The sequence below is a fragment of the Acomys minous genome (genome assembly GCF_964271855.1).
Source record: "Acomys minous genome assembly, chromosome: 3".
NCBI classification, from domain to species: Eukaryota; Metazoa; Chordata; class Mammalia; order Rodentia; family Muridae; genus Acomys; species Acomys minous.
Genome location: NC_140485.1, coordinates 3,876,488 through 3,893,184, shown reverse-complemented (window position 1 = coordinate 3,893,184; position 16,697 = coordinate 3,876,488). Strand labels below are relative to the sequence as shown.

The following is a 16,697-nucleotide window of genomic DNA, read 5'->3' as shown; positions in this document are numbered from 1 at the left end:
CACAGTGATCCACCTGCTTTTACTGCTCTGAGGACAGGGATTACAGGTGTCTGCCACTGCACTGGCTCTTGCATTTACATTAAACACACACACACACACACACACACACACACACACACACACACACACACAATACACACACACACACACACACTATGTATTCTAATGTAAAACTACCCCCAACACAGAGAAGTCTGAGCCAGGTGTGCTAAGGCAAGGGGACAGGGAGTTTGAGGTCAGCCTGGCCTAAACAATGAAATTTACTTCCCTTTGAGAAAGAGAGTCAAGGCGGGGGAAGGGAAATGTTGACAGTCATTGGCTAGCTGTGGAATACACTAACTCCTGACATCATCTGACTTTGAAGGAGTCTTTAAAGATAATAATTTCATTCAGCTAAGCAAGTGAAAATTGCCTTTAAATTTATATGCATATGTTCTTTATGTGCTAAGCTATCTCCTGACTTGAGTCATAGCTTTTGCTGTCTTGGTGACCACAAGGCTGGGCAGGTGGGCAGCATGGTTGAGGTTGTCCCCTGGGACAGCCAGCCACAGCTACAGCTGGGAGGCTGCTACCTCTCATACTGCGCTCGATTAAAGCACCAGGAAACCGTAGCCTACACAAGACCCCTCTGGGTCTCTCTCTCTGCAGCTGTATCAGGTGATGGATGGTCTTGGTTGTCAAGGAGACACATCTGGAAGAAGGACCGATAACTGAGGGACTGCCTCCATCACTTTGGCCTGGGGGCATGCCTTTGGGCATTTTCTTGATTTCTAACTGATAGAGAAGGGCACCACACTGAGGGTGCTATTTCTACACAGGTGGGGCCTGGGATGAGAAAGGTAGCTTGGGGCTGAGGAGAGATTGTTCATCACTTAAGAGCACTTGGTTGCTCTTACAGAGATCCTAGTTCAGTTCCTGGCCGTCTCCAGGGTATCCTCCACTGCCTCTGGGTTCCACGTGCTATTCCACATATTATTACATAATATAATAATAATAATAATAATAATAATAATAATGATAATGATAATAATGGTGGTATCCACTGCCTCTGGGTTCCACATGCTATTCCACATATTATTACTAAATAATAATAATAATAATAATAATAATAATAATAATGGTATCCACTGCCTCTGGGTTCCACATGCTATTTTATATATTATTACTAAATAATAATAATAATAATAATAACAACAACAACAACCTTTAAATAAAAGGAAGGAGGCAGCTGAGGGGCTAGAGATGTAGCTTGATGGGAGAGTACTTGCCTAACATTGGTGAAACCCCAGGTTCAAAGTTCAATCCTGAGAGGGGGATTGGGGGGGTGAACTCAAGTGTGCACCCTCAAGCATGGGTGCCAGTAAGGACCATTCCTCTGTTGTTTCGCCTGTAAGTTCCTCCTGACTTCCCGTAGTGGTGGTCTGTGACCTGGAAGTGTAAGATGAAATATAAACCCTTCTCTCCCCCAGTTCTTTTGGTTCTGGTGCTTAGCACAGCAATAGAAAGCAACCTCGTGGCTGTAGGTGCTCAGGTTCTCTGTGACTCAGCCTTGGCACCTGTTCTGGGGCTTTAGCACAACTACCTAAGAATGCCCATAAAGCCGGAACTAAGTGCAGCTTTGCCACTGTGAGCAGGAGACTGGCCCACCCCGGTTTGCCCAGGACTTTGCTGGCTTTTAGCATGAAGTCTCATATCCTGAGTGCCACCTCAGTTGCAAACAAAGGACAGTTGGCCACTGTAGCTGTGAGTGTAGGTCAGCACAGAGAAGGGAGAAAATGTGCACTAGACAGGTCTTCTGCCCAGTGTGCAAAGGGAGGAAGGCTTTCAGATGCTTACAGTGATAAACACAACACTACCGCGGAAACCCAGGTTTAAACAATAGCTTGGTTGATGACTTTATATTCCCTGAACACCTCCCCAAACTTTCAGCTGTCAGCAGCAGCAGGAGGCTGAGGAAGATGACAGGCTGCCATCACCTCAGCTTCAGTTGTCCCTCCTCACGTATGCCTTTTCACCATTTTCACAGAGAAAAGGCCAACCTTGCTGTTACCCTCTGCAATGACAAGGAGGAGATCATGGCGAACGCCATCTTCTTGGACTATCCCAACTGGAATGTTGCCAAGCAGGACGACTGGATATCAGTGTTCCGGGAGCTTGACAGTGAGCTCCCCTGCACGGTGAGGAAGCACAAAGCATGCTAGTTAGGACAGACCGACTGTGGAAGGGAGGGCCTGGGCCCACACGGTGTCATTTCAGTTTCTGGGTCGAGAAAGCCAACACTCACGCCAAAAGCATTGTGACAGTTAAAAACAAAGTGATAGGATGCTGGGGTCCAGAGGCTGGCGGGTGTACGGTGGGTGTATGGTAGCCCCATCAGCCAGCCGCCCCCAAGGCCCACCTCCTGCTCTTAAGGTAGCAAGAGCTGCAAGTAAGGAATTCATGTGTCAGCATTCCACTGGTGTGTGTGATACACCAGGAAGGCCCCTGTCGCCTAGGCAGTTGCCCTAGAAATGGCAACAGAGCTTCAGACTTAGTCAGATTCTATGACATTTGAAGTGCCCTGGTAGAGTACAGTGCCTTTGACTTCAGGAGGCCATTATGGGTTTGGAGTTTGCTAGTCCAGACTGGGATGTGTTGTAAATATAAAAACACACTAGATTTAAAGTAATTAGTAGAAAAAACCATGAAATATGCTATGAATGGTGCTTTTTATATAAATTATCCAGGTATGGTACCGCATGCCTGTAATCACAATAGGTGAAAGGCTGAAGCAGGAGGATTGCTGTGATTTTAAGTTAGTGTTATAGAGTGAGTAACTAGCCAACCAGGTCTCTGTCACAAGACCTTGTCTCAAAGTAAATAAATAATCAAATATAATAATTTTCATATTTTGCATTAATTATGTACTGAACATATTAGGTTAAGAAAAACATTTAAAATAAGCATGTGTACTTATCCTTATTCTTGTGTGCATGTGTGCATATGACTATGATACACATATATGCACATTCGTATGTGTGAATGTGGGTGCATGTATGCCGTGGCATGTCCGTGGAGGTCAGGCCAGACTCAGCTGTCGGTCCTTGCCTCTTCCTTATTTGTGCCAGGCTCTCAATTTTGTTATTTTTCAGCTGCACTTGCCAAGTCAGCTGGGCCTCAAGCTCCCAGGAATTTGCCCTTCTCCTCCCCGCATGCTCCTGTAGGAACGCCAGGAATGTAGACAAGTGTACCGCATCTCTGGCTTTTCTGTGTGGGGTCTAGGGATTTGAACTCACATCTTCACGCTTGCATGCAAGTGCTTTTACCCACGGAGCCATCTCCTTGGCCCCAACTCCACTCTTTTTCAATATCCTTGCCAGAAAATGAGGAATTACATTTTGGGTTGCATTTCTAAGTAACATTATTTTTCTGCTGAGCAGCCCTGATTAAGCCTTAATTAAGCATCAGTGTATTTTCTCTCTCATTAGTATTTGCAACTGAAGTTAGGGGTTTTGTCTTAAAGATGTTTAAAGAGTAAATCCTCAGTTTGGGGATGGATCAGGTAAGTAGGAAGCCATGTGCTCCGAAGTCATCCCTGTTCAGCCCAGAAAGGTTCTGGGAGTAACGGCATTAATGCATAGAGAGTGCTCAGACCCCTTTTGTATGTTGTTGTCTGGACTTTGGAGTTTGTGCTGTTTGGGAGTTTTCAAGGCCACAGGTCAAGCTCACCATTCTTCTCTGCCAGTTCCTGGTGAGTGCTTCCGGGTCACATGTCCTGCGACAGAAGTGGAGGCAGCACAGGGCTGTGTAGTTGGTAACCCCAGGATACCTAGAAAACTACAGTCAGCTCCCTCCATCACCAGGTCTCACACCCATGGGCCCAACTGAGTAACAGTGAAAAGTATTTTGTAAACTTGTACATGTGTCAAACAAAGGCAGAGCTTCTCCTTGCTCTCTCCAAACAGCATGATAGAACATCCGCTCAGGTCACACTTACACTCTGTTAGACATGGTAAGTAATGCACATTAGAGACATATGCCAGGTGTACACAGACGCTACACCATTGCACACAGGGACCGGAGTTGAGCATCCTTCGATTCTGGTGTCCACAGAGGTCCTGGAGCTGACATCAGAAACTGACACCGAGCAGCTTTTCTAAGAAATGGAGGAACACGGCCAGTGCAGGGACTTCTCTCAGCACTCAACTACATCCAAGAGACGGCTGTGCCGGGGTACTGTTCTCCTGTAGGCCAGTTAATCCCCAGAACACAGGGGATGCAGCTCTTTTAAGACTCAGCTGCTGAAGGCCGAGTGAGACTCTTGCTTCTCTGAGTCCTTAACTCCCCAGGTTTTCTGGATCCCGGGAGTAATAATTTCACGTGGACTCTGGGAATGTTGAACAAAAAAAGCCTTTGGATTCCTAATGCGGCATCTGGCCTCCGTCCTTCAGTTTCATAAGAGAATCTCTCCCTGGTGTCCCATGAACAGAGCAGCAGCTGCTGGCTCAGGAGCCCGAGGGAAAGGGTGATTGCTTTTCACTTGGCGTAGACACCCCAAAGGCAAGACTCTGGAGCCCATAATCGATTTCACTCCGCGGCAGGCCCTTCCCTGCCCACAGTGCATGCCTGAGGGCAGCAGCAAGGGCTGGGCACTCCAGACGCAGAATCCTCGTTTCCTTAAATAATCCTGTGCTAGTCCAGCAGAAGGCAGTGAGTGAAGTGACACACTGGCTTCACCTGCCACCTGGGTGTCCTGCCACATTGATGTAAGCTGTCACCCACTGGTGCTGCCCAGCTCTGCTGTGTCTGGGTCCAGCCTTTCACCTGTGTTCTTTTTCTCCTGCAGCCCCTGAACACACTGTTTATGCACTTCTTTGTGGCTGTGGATGAGTACGCCACTGGCTGCCTCAAAGAGATAATTCGGTGAGTGGAGGGCACCTTATAGATGGTGGTCAGGAAAGGCGCCTTATGAAATATTCTTCAAATGACATGAAGTTCTTTGGAGTATTTAATTTGCTTATAGTTTATCACAATATTAACCCTCTTACTTTTAGAGCAGCTGTATTTCTCAAAGAAAGGAATCTAATTCTTTATATTTGGTCTCCATTGAGACCCCATTTTAAATTGCTATCATTTGAGGCCAACAGGTAGTACAGTAATTTAAAGAAATACATTGGATGGTCAGGAAGAAGTCAAGCCTCACAAACGTACATGCTTTCAAAATAAGATTTCCTTGGTCTTCTCTTTAGAAGTTCATATTGACATGACAGCCTGCAGAAACATCCAGAATAATAGGGTGTGTGGAAAGAAGAGGAGGAGGGCCATGGACAGCCTGTACAGACCTCGGGGTGGGGGGTGGGGGTGGCTCAGCTTTCAAGTCACTTTGTAATGTCACACCAGACCGTCCAGATGCCAGGTCAAAGGTTAATGTCAGCAGAAATCTGGTGTGCTGCTTGGACATCATGCCCTTTCTTCTTTCAACCTCCACCAGACAGACAGGAGAGGAGCTCTTTGCAATCGAAGGAAAAGTAAAAGGGAAAGAAATAGCCTAGGAGACGCTCTGGCCTTGGCAGAGCAACTGAGTCCACGTGACTTTGCAGACACCTCGTGAGTGCTTTGTTACTAACCCTGTTCCCCCCCCCCCCATCTTTCCTCCCCAGGACTGTGTTCAAGGCAGTTCCTGAACTGTACTTCATATTCGTCATAGTGCCAATGCATGTGAACCTAGGTAAGGTCCCCAGCAGATGACAGGGGACTTAAGCTTCAAATAGCACCTGTGGGAACGGGGAGAAGATCGGCCACCAGACTTGAAGCATGTCGTGCATGCACTTTCTTATGACCAGTAATGTGGAGTGGGGACCACATTTTGTTCTGAAATCCTAAAGTTATCCCTTGATTAAACAAGGACACATTTCTCTCTTTCTGTGATGTAGGATCAACTCTAATAACGGTATTTGACCAAGTCGGGAACATGCCGTGTCTGAACTACGATGAAGACTTTGCAGTGCACATATGTCACAGGCATAACCACTACCCTCAGCTGCACATTCGCAAAGCCAGGTATGGGTGGCACAGTGCCTGTGTGACACAAGCCTCACGGGATGGTACTTTTATAGGAGACTTTTTAAGGGCTCCTCAATCAGTTAGATTAAATTTTTATGATACTCATAACTTTGCTATGGAGATTCTTAGAGTCTCCCTGGGTAGCATAATTAGCGAGACTGTCTTGTGGCTTCATTTGGTTCTGTGTGGCTGCAGAGTTATGCATTTACTGATAGGGGCTTTTAAAAAGCAGTCCTTAAGTGAGTAAGAAGACTTTCAAATAAAACAAACTGGAAAATGAATCTGTCTGTTTAGTTTTCCTACTAAAACTCACTTGTGTCCTGGCACTTAATGAATAATGATGCTGTGGTCTCCAAGAGGAGTGTTTCAGTTGCTGTCTTAACCATCAGTGTCCCCAGTGACATTCCCCCAGTGTAGCAGCTTAAGGGTATAGCTGTGGCAAAGTACGCTTTCCAAGATAGCCCTGTGTCATCTTCCGCCCTGCTTCCTCCCCTATGGTATGACATCCCCAGGTCTCTTGTCATCTGGTGGCATGTGGATGCCTTCTGCATGACTCTGGGAAGTTGGGAGTGCTCTCACCAGCACAGCTTGGTAGAAGGGCACACTAAATCTTGGAAGTTTCTGCCTGGTTCTCTTGGGATGCTTGTCCTGAAGGAAGTCAGCTGTGTATCAGGAGGCCCTCCACCCTGAGGTAGCTGTGATGGAGAGGCCCCATGTTGGTTTGACAGTCAGTGCCACACAGCTGTGTCTGTAAGGCGTTGTGCACAGCCACTGAGGGGTGGGGGCTGCAGGTGTAGACAGGCGGGGAAATGACCGTCCAAGAGATAAGAATGAAAACTTGTTTCAGATGGACTTTGTCAATTTGGATCAAACTTCAGGGAGTCTGACACCAGGTGGTTCATTGCCAGTATATTTAAACATAGTATAATTTGGGGGAAAAAGTTTCCTGGTGCAATATAATCCTCAGTGCACAAGGAAGTGTGATTATATCAAAGCTGAACTCAGGGTATATGTCATTTCTTCCAAGAAGAGTTCTGGAGAGAGGCTACCTGCTTTAGCTTAATAGTTTAAGGGAGGATCTGGGCTGGTCTCAGTCACACAGATAACACAGAGGCCACTTGGGCTTTCGGCACCTCTGGTCCTGGTTGTGGGAGCTTGCTATGGCCTGGCCCAACACGTAGCAAATGACTGGGCTGTTAATAACCTCCGATTCCTGGCTTCCTGGAAAAATAGGTTATATGCTCTTTTGAAGGAAAGGACAATACCATATTTGGGGAATATTTTAGAAAAGCATCAGATTTGGCCGTTTTACACGAGCAAGAGCGTGCAGTACTACAGCACAGCTTTAAGAGCATGTGATGATGGCATTCTAGGCCCAGATTCTGATCTAGGTCCCACCACTCACTGATGCTGTGGGGGCCACGTGCCTCTCTGTCAGCTGTGTAGTGTGTTTCCACAGCACAGAACTGCTGCGACTGTGTATGACCCAGTGCAAGTCTGGCTCTTAGTTTACCTCTGCTTACATGTAACAGTCCAAGAAGCACTGGATATTATTTATTGCAGGGGCTGGGGCCTTGCCTACCGGATGCAGTTTCCTGCGGTTAATTGCAGCACTACATATATCACAAAGGGACAGAGAGTTTAGTGGAGGGGAGGGTCCTGTCTGCATAAACTTGTAAGGACATTTAGTTTATAAGAGGGAAGAAAACAGAAACAAACACAGCCTCATTCATATGCCCTCTTCACTGAAGACTAGCCCGCTGAGTGTTTACTCACACACACTGTGGTACCTCCATGCAGTGGACACAAGCCCCATCGCAGAGTGAGCTGCTTCTGTGGCCACAGCATGAATCAATTTCAGAAGATTCATGCTGAATAAAAGAAGGCGGCGGGGGGGGGGGGGCGTATATTCCGATTACCTCAAGTTGTATGATGTATACAACAGGTAGAGCTAACTGCAGAAATCAGGTTGGTGGAAAGTGAGACTGAGAGGGACAAGAGGGGATTGTGCAGGGGTGTGGCAGTGCTGCGTGCACTGACAGCTACATGTGCAGTGGTCTGCAGGCATCACCCTTTATTCTGAAAATCATGCACTTTCTTACCTGTTATCACACCTCCATGAAAAAGCTAACTTAAAAGAAATGAAGACTTTGCAAAGAAGATGACATCTTGAGTTTGGTCAAGGGGGGTGAATCAGAATTCAACCAAAGGGGCAGAGCAGGCAGTGGTGTGGAGGCAGGAGACCCTGGAATGGCCACTACCAGGCAGAAAGGCAGGTGTGGCTGCTCTTCTGTGTGTGGGAGGAAGGGCTGCTCCCCAGCAGGGACATCCTTGGCTGCTCAGGAAGTTGCACTCCTTAAAGAAATTTTACTGATAACATATTCACAAATTGGCAGTTTTTAATGGGAAATTTTCATAAGAGAAATTTTTAGGAAATCTAATAAACTCTTAACTTAATTTTACTCTAAAATCTTTGAGTTTGTCCCTGTTATTTTTACTATTTACTATCTATTTTACTATCTATTTACTATCTATGTATTTTACTATCTATTTTCTATTATCTCTTAGTAAATGAACCATATTCTCAAATCACAAAACTGTTAGGAATTAAAATTCTTTATAGCTAGGTACACATGCAGGAACTGCTGACACCCTCCCTCCAGAGATGTTCTGCAGCCGAGGATTCAACCAAATGCTTCCTACACAAACAACAACAAAACACACTGGCAGGCAGAGTGCTTGCTCGCTGTGTGTAAGGTCCTGGATTCAGGCTTAGATCTGCAAAGAACAAGAAAACCACTCAGATTTGGGGGGAGAAAACATTACCTCTGAGCCTGGCGTGTTGTTACAGGCCTGTACCCCAGCACTTAGGAAGCAAAAGCAGAAGAATCCTCAGTCAAAGCCCATCCTGGGCTACACGGAGAGGGTGTAGTGGGGTGGGGAGGGGTGGGGTGGGATTGGATGGGGTGAGGGGGGGGACTGGAGAAATACCAGGGGTGGGGTGAGGGGGGGACTGGAGAAATACCAGGGGTGGGGTGAGGGGGGGGACTGGAGAAATACAGGGGTGGGGTGAGGGGGGGACTGGAGAAATACCAGGGGTGGGGTGAGGTGGGGGGACTGGAGAAATACCAGGGGTGGGGTGAGGTGGGGGGACTGGAGAAATACCAGGGGTGGGGTGAGGTGGGGGGACTGGAGAAATACCAGGGGTGGGGTGAGGGGGGGACTGGAGAAATACCAGGGGTGGGGTGAGGGGGGGGACTGGAGAAATACCAGGGGTGGGGTGAGGGGGGGACTGGAGAAATACAGGGGTAGGGTGAGGTGGGGGGACTGGAGAAATACCAGGGGTGGGGTGAGGGGGGGACTGGAGAAATACAGGGGTGGGGTGAGGGGGGGGACTGGAGAAATACCAGGGGTGGGGTGAGGGGGGGACTGGAGAAATACAGGGGTGGGGTGAGGGGGGGACTGGAGAAATACAGGGGTGGGGTGAGGGGGGGGACTGGAGAAATACCAGGGGTGGGGTGAGGGGGGGACTGGAGAAATACAGGGGTGGGGTGAGGGGGGGGACTGGAGAAATACCAGGGGTGGGGTGAGGGGGGGGACTGGAGAAATACCAGGGGTGGGGTGAGGGGGGGACTGGAGAAATACAGGGGTAGGGTGAGGTGGGGGACTGGAGAAATACCAGGGGTGGGGTGAGGGGGGGGACTGGAGAAATACCAGGGGTGGGGTGAGGTGGGGGACTGGAGAAATACCAGGGGTGGGGTGAGGTGGGGGACTGGAGAAATACCAGGGGTGGGGTGAGGGGGGGACTGGAGAAATACAGGGGTGGGGTGAGGGGGGGACTGGAGAAATACCAGGGGTGGGGTGAGGTGGGGGACTGGAGAAATACCAGGGGTGGGGTGAGGTGGGGACTGGAGAAATATCAGGGGTGGGGTGAGGTGGGGACTGGAGAAATACCAGGGGTGGGGTGAGGGGGGGGACTGGAGAAATACCAGGGGTGGGGTGAGGTGGGGACTGGAGAAATACCAGGGGTGGGGTGAGGTGGGGACTGGAGAAATACCAGGGGTGGGGTGAGGTGGGGACTGGAGAAATATCAGGGGTGGGGTGAGGTGGGGACTGGAGAAATACAGGGGTGGGGTGAGGGGGGGGACTGGAGAAATACCAGGGGTGGGGTGAGGTGGGGACTGGAGAAATACCAGGGGTGGGGTGAGGTGGGGACTGGAGAAATATCAGGGGTGGGGTGAGGGGGGGACTGGAGAAATATCAGGGGTGGGGTGAGGGGGGGACTGGAGAAATATCAGGGGTGGGGTGAGGGGGGGACTGGAGAAATACCAGGGGTGGGGTGAGGTGGGGACTGGAGAAATATCAGGGGTGGGGTGAGGGGGGGACTGGAGAAATATCAGGGGTGGGGTGAGGGGGGGACTGGAGAAATATCAGGGGTGGGGTGAGGGGGGGACTGGAGAAATACCAGGGGTGGGGTGAGGGGGGGACTGGAGAAATACAGGGGTGGGGTGAGGGGGGGGACTGGAGAAATACCAGGGGTGGGGTGAGGTGGGGGACTGGAGAAATACCAGGGGTGGGGTGAGGGGGGGACTGGAGAAATACCAGGGGTGGGGTGAGGGGGGGACTGGAGAAATACCAGGGGTGGGGTGAGGTGGGGGGACTGGAGAAATACCAGGGGTGGGGTGGGGGGGGACTGGAGAAATACCAGGGGTGGGGTGGGGGGGGACTGGAGAAATACCAGGGGTGGGGTGGGGGGGGGACTGGAGAAATACCAGGGGTGGGGTGGGGGGGGACTGGAGAAATACCAGGGGTGGGGTGGGGGGGGACTGGAGAAATACCAGGGGTGGGGTGGGGGGGGACTGGAGAAATACCAGGGGTGGGGTGGGGGGGGACTGGAGAAATACCAGGGGTGGGGGGGGGACTGGAGAAATACCAGGGGTGGGGGGGGGACTGGAGAAATACCAGGGGTGGGGTGAGGGGGGGACTGGAGAAATACCAGGGGTGGGGTGAGGGGGGGACTGGAGAAATACCAGGGGTGGGGAGAGGGGGGGACTGGAGAAATACCAGGGGTGGGGTGAGGGGGGGACTGGAGAAATGGCTCAGTAGTTAGGACCACTTGTTGTTCACAGCACCCATATGGCAGCTCACAACTGTGACTTTAGTTCCACAGGATTCAGTGTCTCCCTCTGGCCTCTGTGGGCCCTGTTGTGATCACATGCTCTGTTAATGGCGCACTTACTATAACAGCTAGCCCTGCTTTGTCCGAGGAGCTATAGGCAGTTGATGGTTACTGAGGGGGGATGGCATTTCCTTCAGGGAATTCCCCTTGTTCCTATAACTAACTTCTCACTCATGCCCCTGGATGCAGGCCCAGCAACGTCACTGGGTCACCAATTAAAAGAAAAAAGTGAAGGTAGACGGTGGGCTTTGTGGGGAAGAGGGAGACAGTCCTGGGAGTGGGAGGGGCAGGAGAAGGTAATTCGGGGCGTAGAGATCAAAATGCGTCATCATGTACGAAAACGTCATACCCCGTTCCGTTGTCATACGTAGCTTATGATAATAAAACCATTAAAAATGTATTTTGTTCTTTCTGATGACCTCCTGTTCCAAGATGGCCTGCGATTGTGTGGCTATAGTTCATTTACTTGTTAGTTACTTATAGAAATGGTAGTGGCTGGTCTTGATCGTCACCTTGAGAGTGTTGCCCTAGGAGACTGTATTTGTGAGGGAGTTTCCGGCGAGAATTGCTAAGGTGAAGATGCCCGAGTGTGGGCAGCACCACCTGGAGGCTTGAGTGGAGTGAAAGGGAAGAGTGGGAGGCCAGGAGCGAGCAGGCCTCCTGAGGGGCATGTGGGATCAGCAGGCCTCCTGAGGGGCATGTGGGATCAGCAGGCCTCCTGAGGGGCATGTGGGATCAGCAGGCCTCCTGAGGGGCATGTGGGATCAGCAGGCCTCCTGAGGGGCATGTGGGATCAGCAGGCCTCCTGAGGGGCATGTGGGATCAGCAGGCCTCCTGAGGGGCATGTGGGATCAGCAGGCCTCCTGAGGGGCATGTGGGATCAGCAGGCCTCCTGAGGGGCATGTGGGATCAGCAGGCCTCCTGAGGGGCATGTGGGATCAGCAGGCCTCCTGAGGGGCATGTGGGATCAGCAGGCCTCCTGAGGGGCATGTGGGATCAGCAGGCCTCCTGAGGGGCATGTGGGATCAGCAGGCCTCCTGAGGGGCATGTGGGATCAGCAGGCCTCCTGAGGGGCATGTGGGATCAGCAGGCCTCCTGAGGGGCATGTGGGATCAGCAGGCCTCCTGAGGGGCATGTGGGATCAGCAGGCCTCCTGAGGGGCATGTGGGATCAGCAGGCCTCCTGAGGGGCATGTGGGATCAGCAGGCCTCCTGAGGGGCATGTGGGATCAGCAGGCCTCCTGAGGGGCATGTGGGATCAGCAGGCCTCCTGAGGGGCATGTGGGATCAGCAGGCCTCCTGAGGGGCATGTGGGATCAGCAGGCCTCCTGAGGGGCATGTGGGATCAGCAGGCCTCCTGAGGGGCATGTGGGATCAGCAGGCCTCCTGAGGGGCATGTGGGATCAGCAGGCCTCCTGAGGGGCATGTGGGATCAGCAGGCCTCCTGAGGGGCATGTGGGATCAGCAGGCCTCCTGAGGGGCATGTGGGATCAGCAGGCCTCCTGAGGGGCATGTGGGATCAGCAGGCCTCCTGAGGGGCATGTGGGATCAGCAGGCCTCCTGAGGGGCATGTGGGATCAGCAGGCCTCCTGAGGGGCATGTGGGATCAGCAGGCCTCCTGAGGGGCATGTGGGATCAGCAGGCCTCCTGAGGGGCATGTGGGATCAGCAGGCCTCCTGAGGGGCATGTGGGATCAGCAGGCCTCCTGAGGGGCATGTGGGATCAGCAGGCCTCCTGAGGGGCATGTGGGATCAGCAGGCCTCCTGAGGGGCATGTGGGATCAGCAGGCCTCCTGAGGGGCATGTGGGATCAGCAGGCCTCCTGAGGGGCATGTGGGATCAGCAGGCCTCCTGAGGGGCATGTGGGATCAGCAGGCCTCCTGAGGGGCATGTGGGATCAGCAGGCCTCCTGAGGGGCATGTGGGATCAGCAGGCCTCCTGAGGGGCATGTGGGATCAGCAGGCCTCCTGAGGGGCATGTGGGATCAGCAGGCCTCCTGAGGGGCATGTGGGATCAGCAGGCCTCCTGAGGGGCATGTGGGATCAGCAGGCCTCCTGAGGGGCATGTGGGATCAGCAGGCCTCCTGAGGGGCATGTGGGATCAGCAGGCCTCCTGAGGGGCATGTGGGATCAGCAGGCCTCCTGAGGGGCATGTGGGATCAGCTCATCACGGCCCTCCCACTGAGACACACTGACGCCTTCCTCCCTGAGAGCCAGAACAAGGTTTTCTTAAGTTGGTTTTCTCAGGTATTTCTTACAATGACAGGACACACTGACTTAAGACAAAATTTTACTTGTTTTCAAGTTTTCTATAAAACAGATACTGAGGGAAAATGGTGATCATGGTATTTTATTTCCAATAAGATAGGTACCTAAAAGAAGAATTGTTTTGGAAAAGAAATACTAAAAATTAAAAATAGTTACCAAAAGCCAGGCCTGGTGGTACACGCCTTTAATCCCAGCACTTAGGGAGGCAGAGGCAGGTGGATTGCTTTGAGTTTGAGGCCAGCCTGGTCTGCAAATGAGTCCAAGACACCCAGGGTTACACAGAGAAAATCTGTCTAGGAACAAAGTTAACAAATTGTTCGACCAAAATATATCAGTTTATATTAAAACCAATAGAACTCTGCTTCCTTAGACCCAGCAATTTTTATAAATTACTACATAAGATTCTTTTTATTTTGTCATATATGTATGTATGTTGTATGTATGTATATACAAGCCCTGGATATTTTCAGTTATTAAAAATTTTTAGTATGCTATAGCAAAATAATATTTTAAGTTGTGCTCAATATGTATGAGTGCCATTTTTACAAGATCCATCTTAAACGAGTAAAACACTTACCTTTTCAAGACATTTCCATCCTGGAGATTACCCTGATGGATGCTTAAATGTGTGGACAGTTCTCCACGGGGTACGGAGATGGAATGTGGGGGAGCAGTGAGCCTACCAGTGAAGGAGTGTGGTGTGTGGTGTGTGTGTGTGTGTGTGTGTGTGTGTGTGTGTGTGTGTGTGTGTGTGTGTGTGTGTGTGCGTGCGTGCCCATGTATGCACACATGTGGAGAGCAGAGGACAGCTTGTGGGATCAGTTTTCTCCTTTCATCATTTGGGTCCCAGGGATTGAACTCAGGTTGTCAGTCTTGGCAGCAAGCACTCTTATTACCCACTGAGCCATCTTACTGTCCCCCCCCACACACACACACACAAAGTGGTTTTTCATTTGGATTTTATGAACTTTCATTTCCAGAAGTATAGTAAAACTTCATTCTGCAAGGCATTATTGTATCAGAACAGTTGTTTATAAGTGCACAGAAGCAGCCCATCAAACAACGATCTGCTTCTTTTACTTTCTAGTACCTGCTCCCTAGATGCTGCCCAGGATGTGGGTAACCGGAGGAAAGACAGAAGATGCACTCAGCCCAGTGTCTAGTGCCTAGGAAGCATTTACGTACTGTCTTAGTTACTTTTCTGTTGCTGTGATAAAACAACTTAAGAGAGTAAGAGTTAGTTCCGACTCACAACCCCTCATGATGGAGAAGCCAGGCAGCAGGGCTTAGGCCCCATGACATTTCATCTTCAGAAGAGAGCCACGCATGCCTGTCGATGCTTGGCGCTCTTCGATTTTAACAGACTGGGATCCCAGTCAGGAAATGATACCACCCACGGTGGGCAGGTCTTCCCACCTCAATACATATGATCAAAATAGTCCTCTATAGCTGTGTGCGGAGACTAGCCCAACTGAGCTAATCCCTCACAGGTGTGCCCTGTGAGACTTGCCTCTTCTCGGTGCTAGATACTGTCAGGTAGACAGCACTAATGTCGTTTACAGCAGTCAATCAATGGTTCCCAGTCGGTCTCAATGTCTCCCTCACCTTTTCCTGCTCTCCCCTTCCTTATTCTCTCTCAGGACTTCCTAGGCTATGGCTTTCCAGTGGGCAGGGCCCACAGAGCTACAAACGAACCTCTGGAAAACTCGACCCTTCAAGGTCTTGATCAGACCGCCTTTGATTGCTAACTATTGTTTTCCCCCACCACAGAAAATCCAAAAGGAACAAATCCCAAGAGAGACGTTGTCTCAGTGTAAAGTGATGAAGAGGGGGCATTTATGTTAAGGAGGGCACAGTAGTGAATTCTGGTGGAGACTGTGACACAGACAGCGCTCTTGCCTGAGGAAGTACACAACTAACATCTGGAAAGTCCTTTATCCAAAATCAACAGATTAGAGTTTTAGTACTTATGGGTCTAAAATTGCCTGAATCTTGAAACTCGTGTGGACTCTCCCTCTTTAAAAGTGCTCGAAACACGAAGACATCACATGGCGTCCTGCGCTAGGCGTGGCTGCACGCCTCTTGGGCTGCCACATTACTCTTACTTCCCTCACATTAGACATCTGTTTCATCAGTAGCTACTTGGACTGATAATTAATGGCGATGAACACAGTTCTTAAGACCGTCAACCAGGGGAGGGTCTGGGGATGTAATTATCCCTCAGCTATTTAACTAGCAACATATTCAGAACCAAATGAATTAGCACCATAATCGTCTCTCCTGGTTCTTTCATTTAGCCACGTGGAAAATGATGCCGTAATCCGCCCTTCTACTCAGACGCTCATTAACGAAGTTACTCTTCCCCGTCTTTCATTAGGTCCGAAACAAAGCATAGCTGCCACTGGACACACCTTTAAGAACCACAGTGTGCCTAATTAATCTTCTGGGTGGCTGTGAGGTGTTTGCGGCTTAGAAACGACTGGCGTGGCCTTGGTGGGGGTGGGGGCTCTTTCCCACGTCCTCGTGGGTGTAGGGACGACTAAGCCAAGAGAAGCGTTATGCCCTGCCTGGTAGTCTTGTTAAGTAACTCAAGTTTTCCTGGATGGCATCCTGCCTGCGTGCAGATGACCACACTTAATCCTGTTGGCTCAATCACTGGTTTTCTAAGAGATGAAAATCTTCTTTGTTAAAAGAGAGGAAATCAGGATCTCCACAACTGCTGAAGGAGATGGAAATGCTGATTGCTCAAATTGGATGGTGCAGCTGCAATCTTGCCTCACAAATGTATACAATTATGCATTAACCAAAAATTTAAACTTTAACCTCTAAAAAGTAAAAAGAAAATACTTAAAGCAAGGTCCTAAAAACAACAAAAAACCCCATCTGTTTTTCTCCTGGTCCATAAATCACGTTCCATGACAGCCAAAGCTCTTACTCAGAGAAACCTGTCTCAAAAAACCAAGCCAACCAACCAACCAACCAAAAGCCCAAACCACAACAAAAACCTACCTTTCAGTTCTTGAGGCAGTAACCTTTTAATGTATGTAGTTCTAAATTTATTTTTATTTATGTGCATGGGTGTTTTGTCTGTACATATATCTGTGCACCACATGCACACCTGGTACCAGAAGAAGGCGTTGGATCCACTGGAGCTGGAGTTACAGACAGTTGTGAGCATCACTGTGGCTGCTGGGAATTGAACCCAAGTCCT

At 50.0% G+C, this 16,697-nt stretch overlaps 1 protein-coding gene across 2 annotated transcripts in view; it reads left to right on the top strand.

The window, feature by feature from the left end:
- The window catches only part of CFAP61 (cilia and flagella associated protein 61), a 265,410-nt gene that overhangs the window by 24,110 nt on the left and 224,603 nt on the right, over nt 1–16,697 (top strand). The window contains exons 3-6 of one of the 2 annotated variants that reach the window (XM_084774689.1): nt 2,027–2,177; nt 4,826–4,902; nt 5,640–5,707; nt 5,913–6,039. In XM_084774689.1, coding sequence (XP_084630815.1) covers nt 2,027–2,177; nt 4,826–4,902; nt 5,640–5,707; nt 5,913–6,039 — 423 coding nt within the window. Of the gene's footprint in view, nt 1–1,982; nt 2,178–4,825; nt 4,903–5,639; nt 5,708–5,912; nt 6,040–16,697 lie in introns of those variants that run through there. The other variant, XM_084774688.1, reaches the window with a different exon arrangement.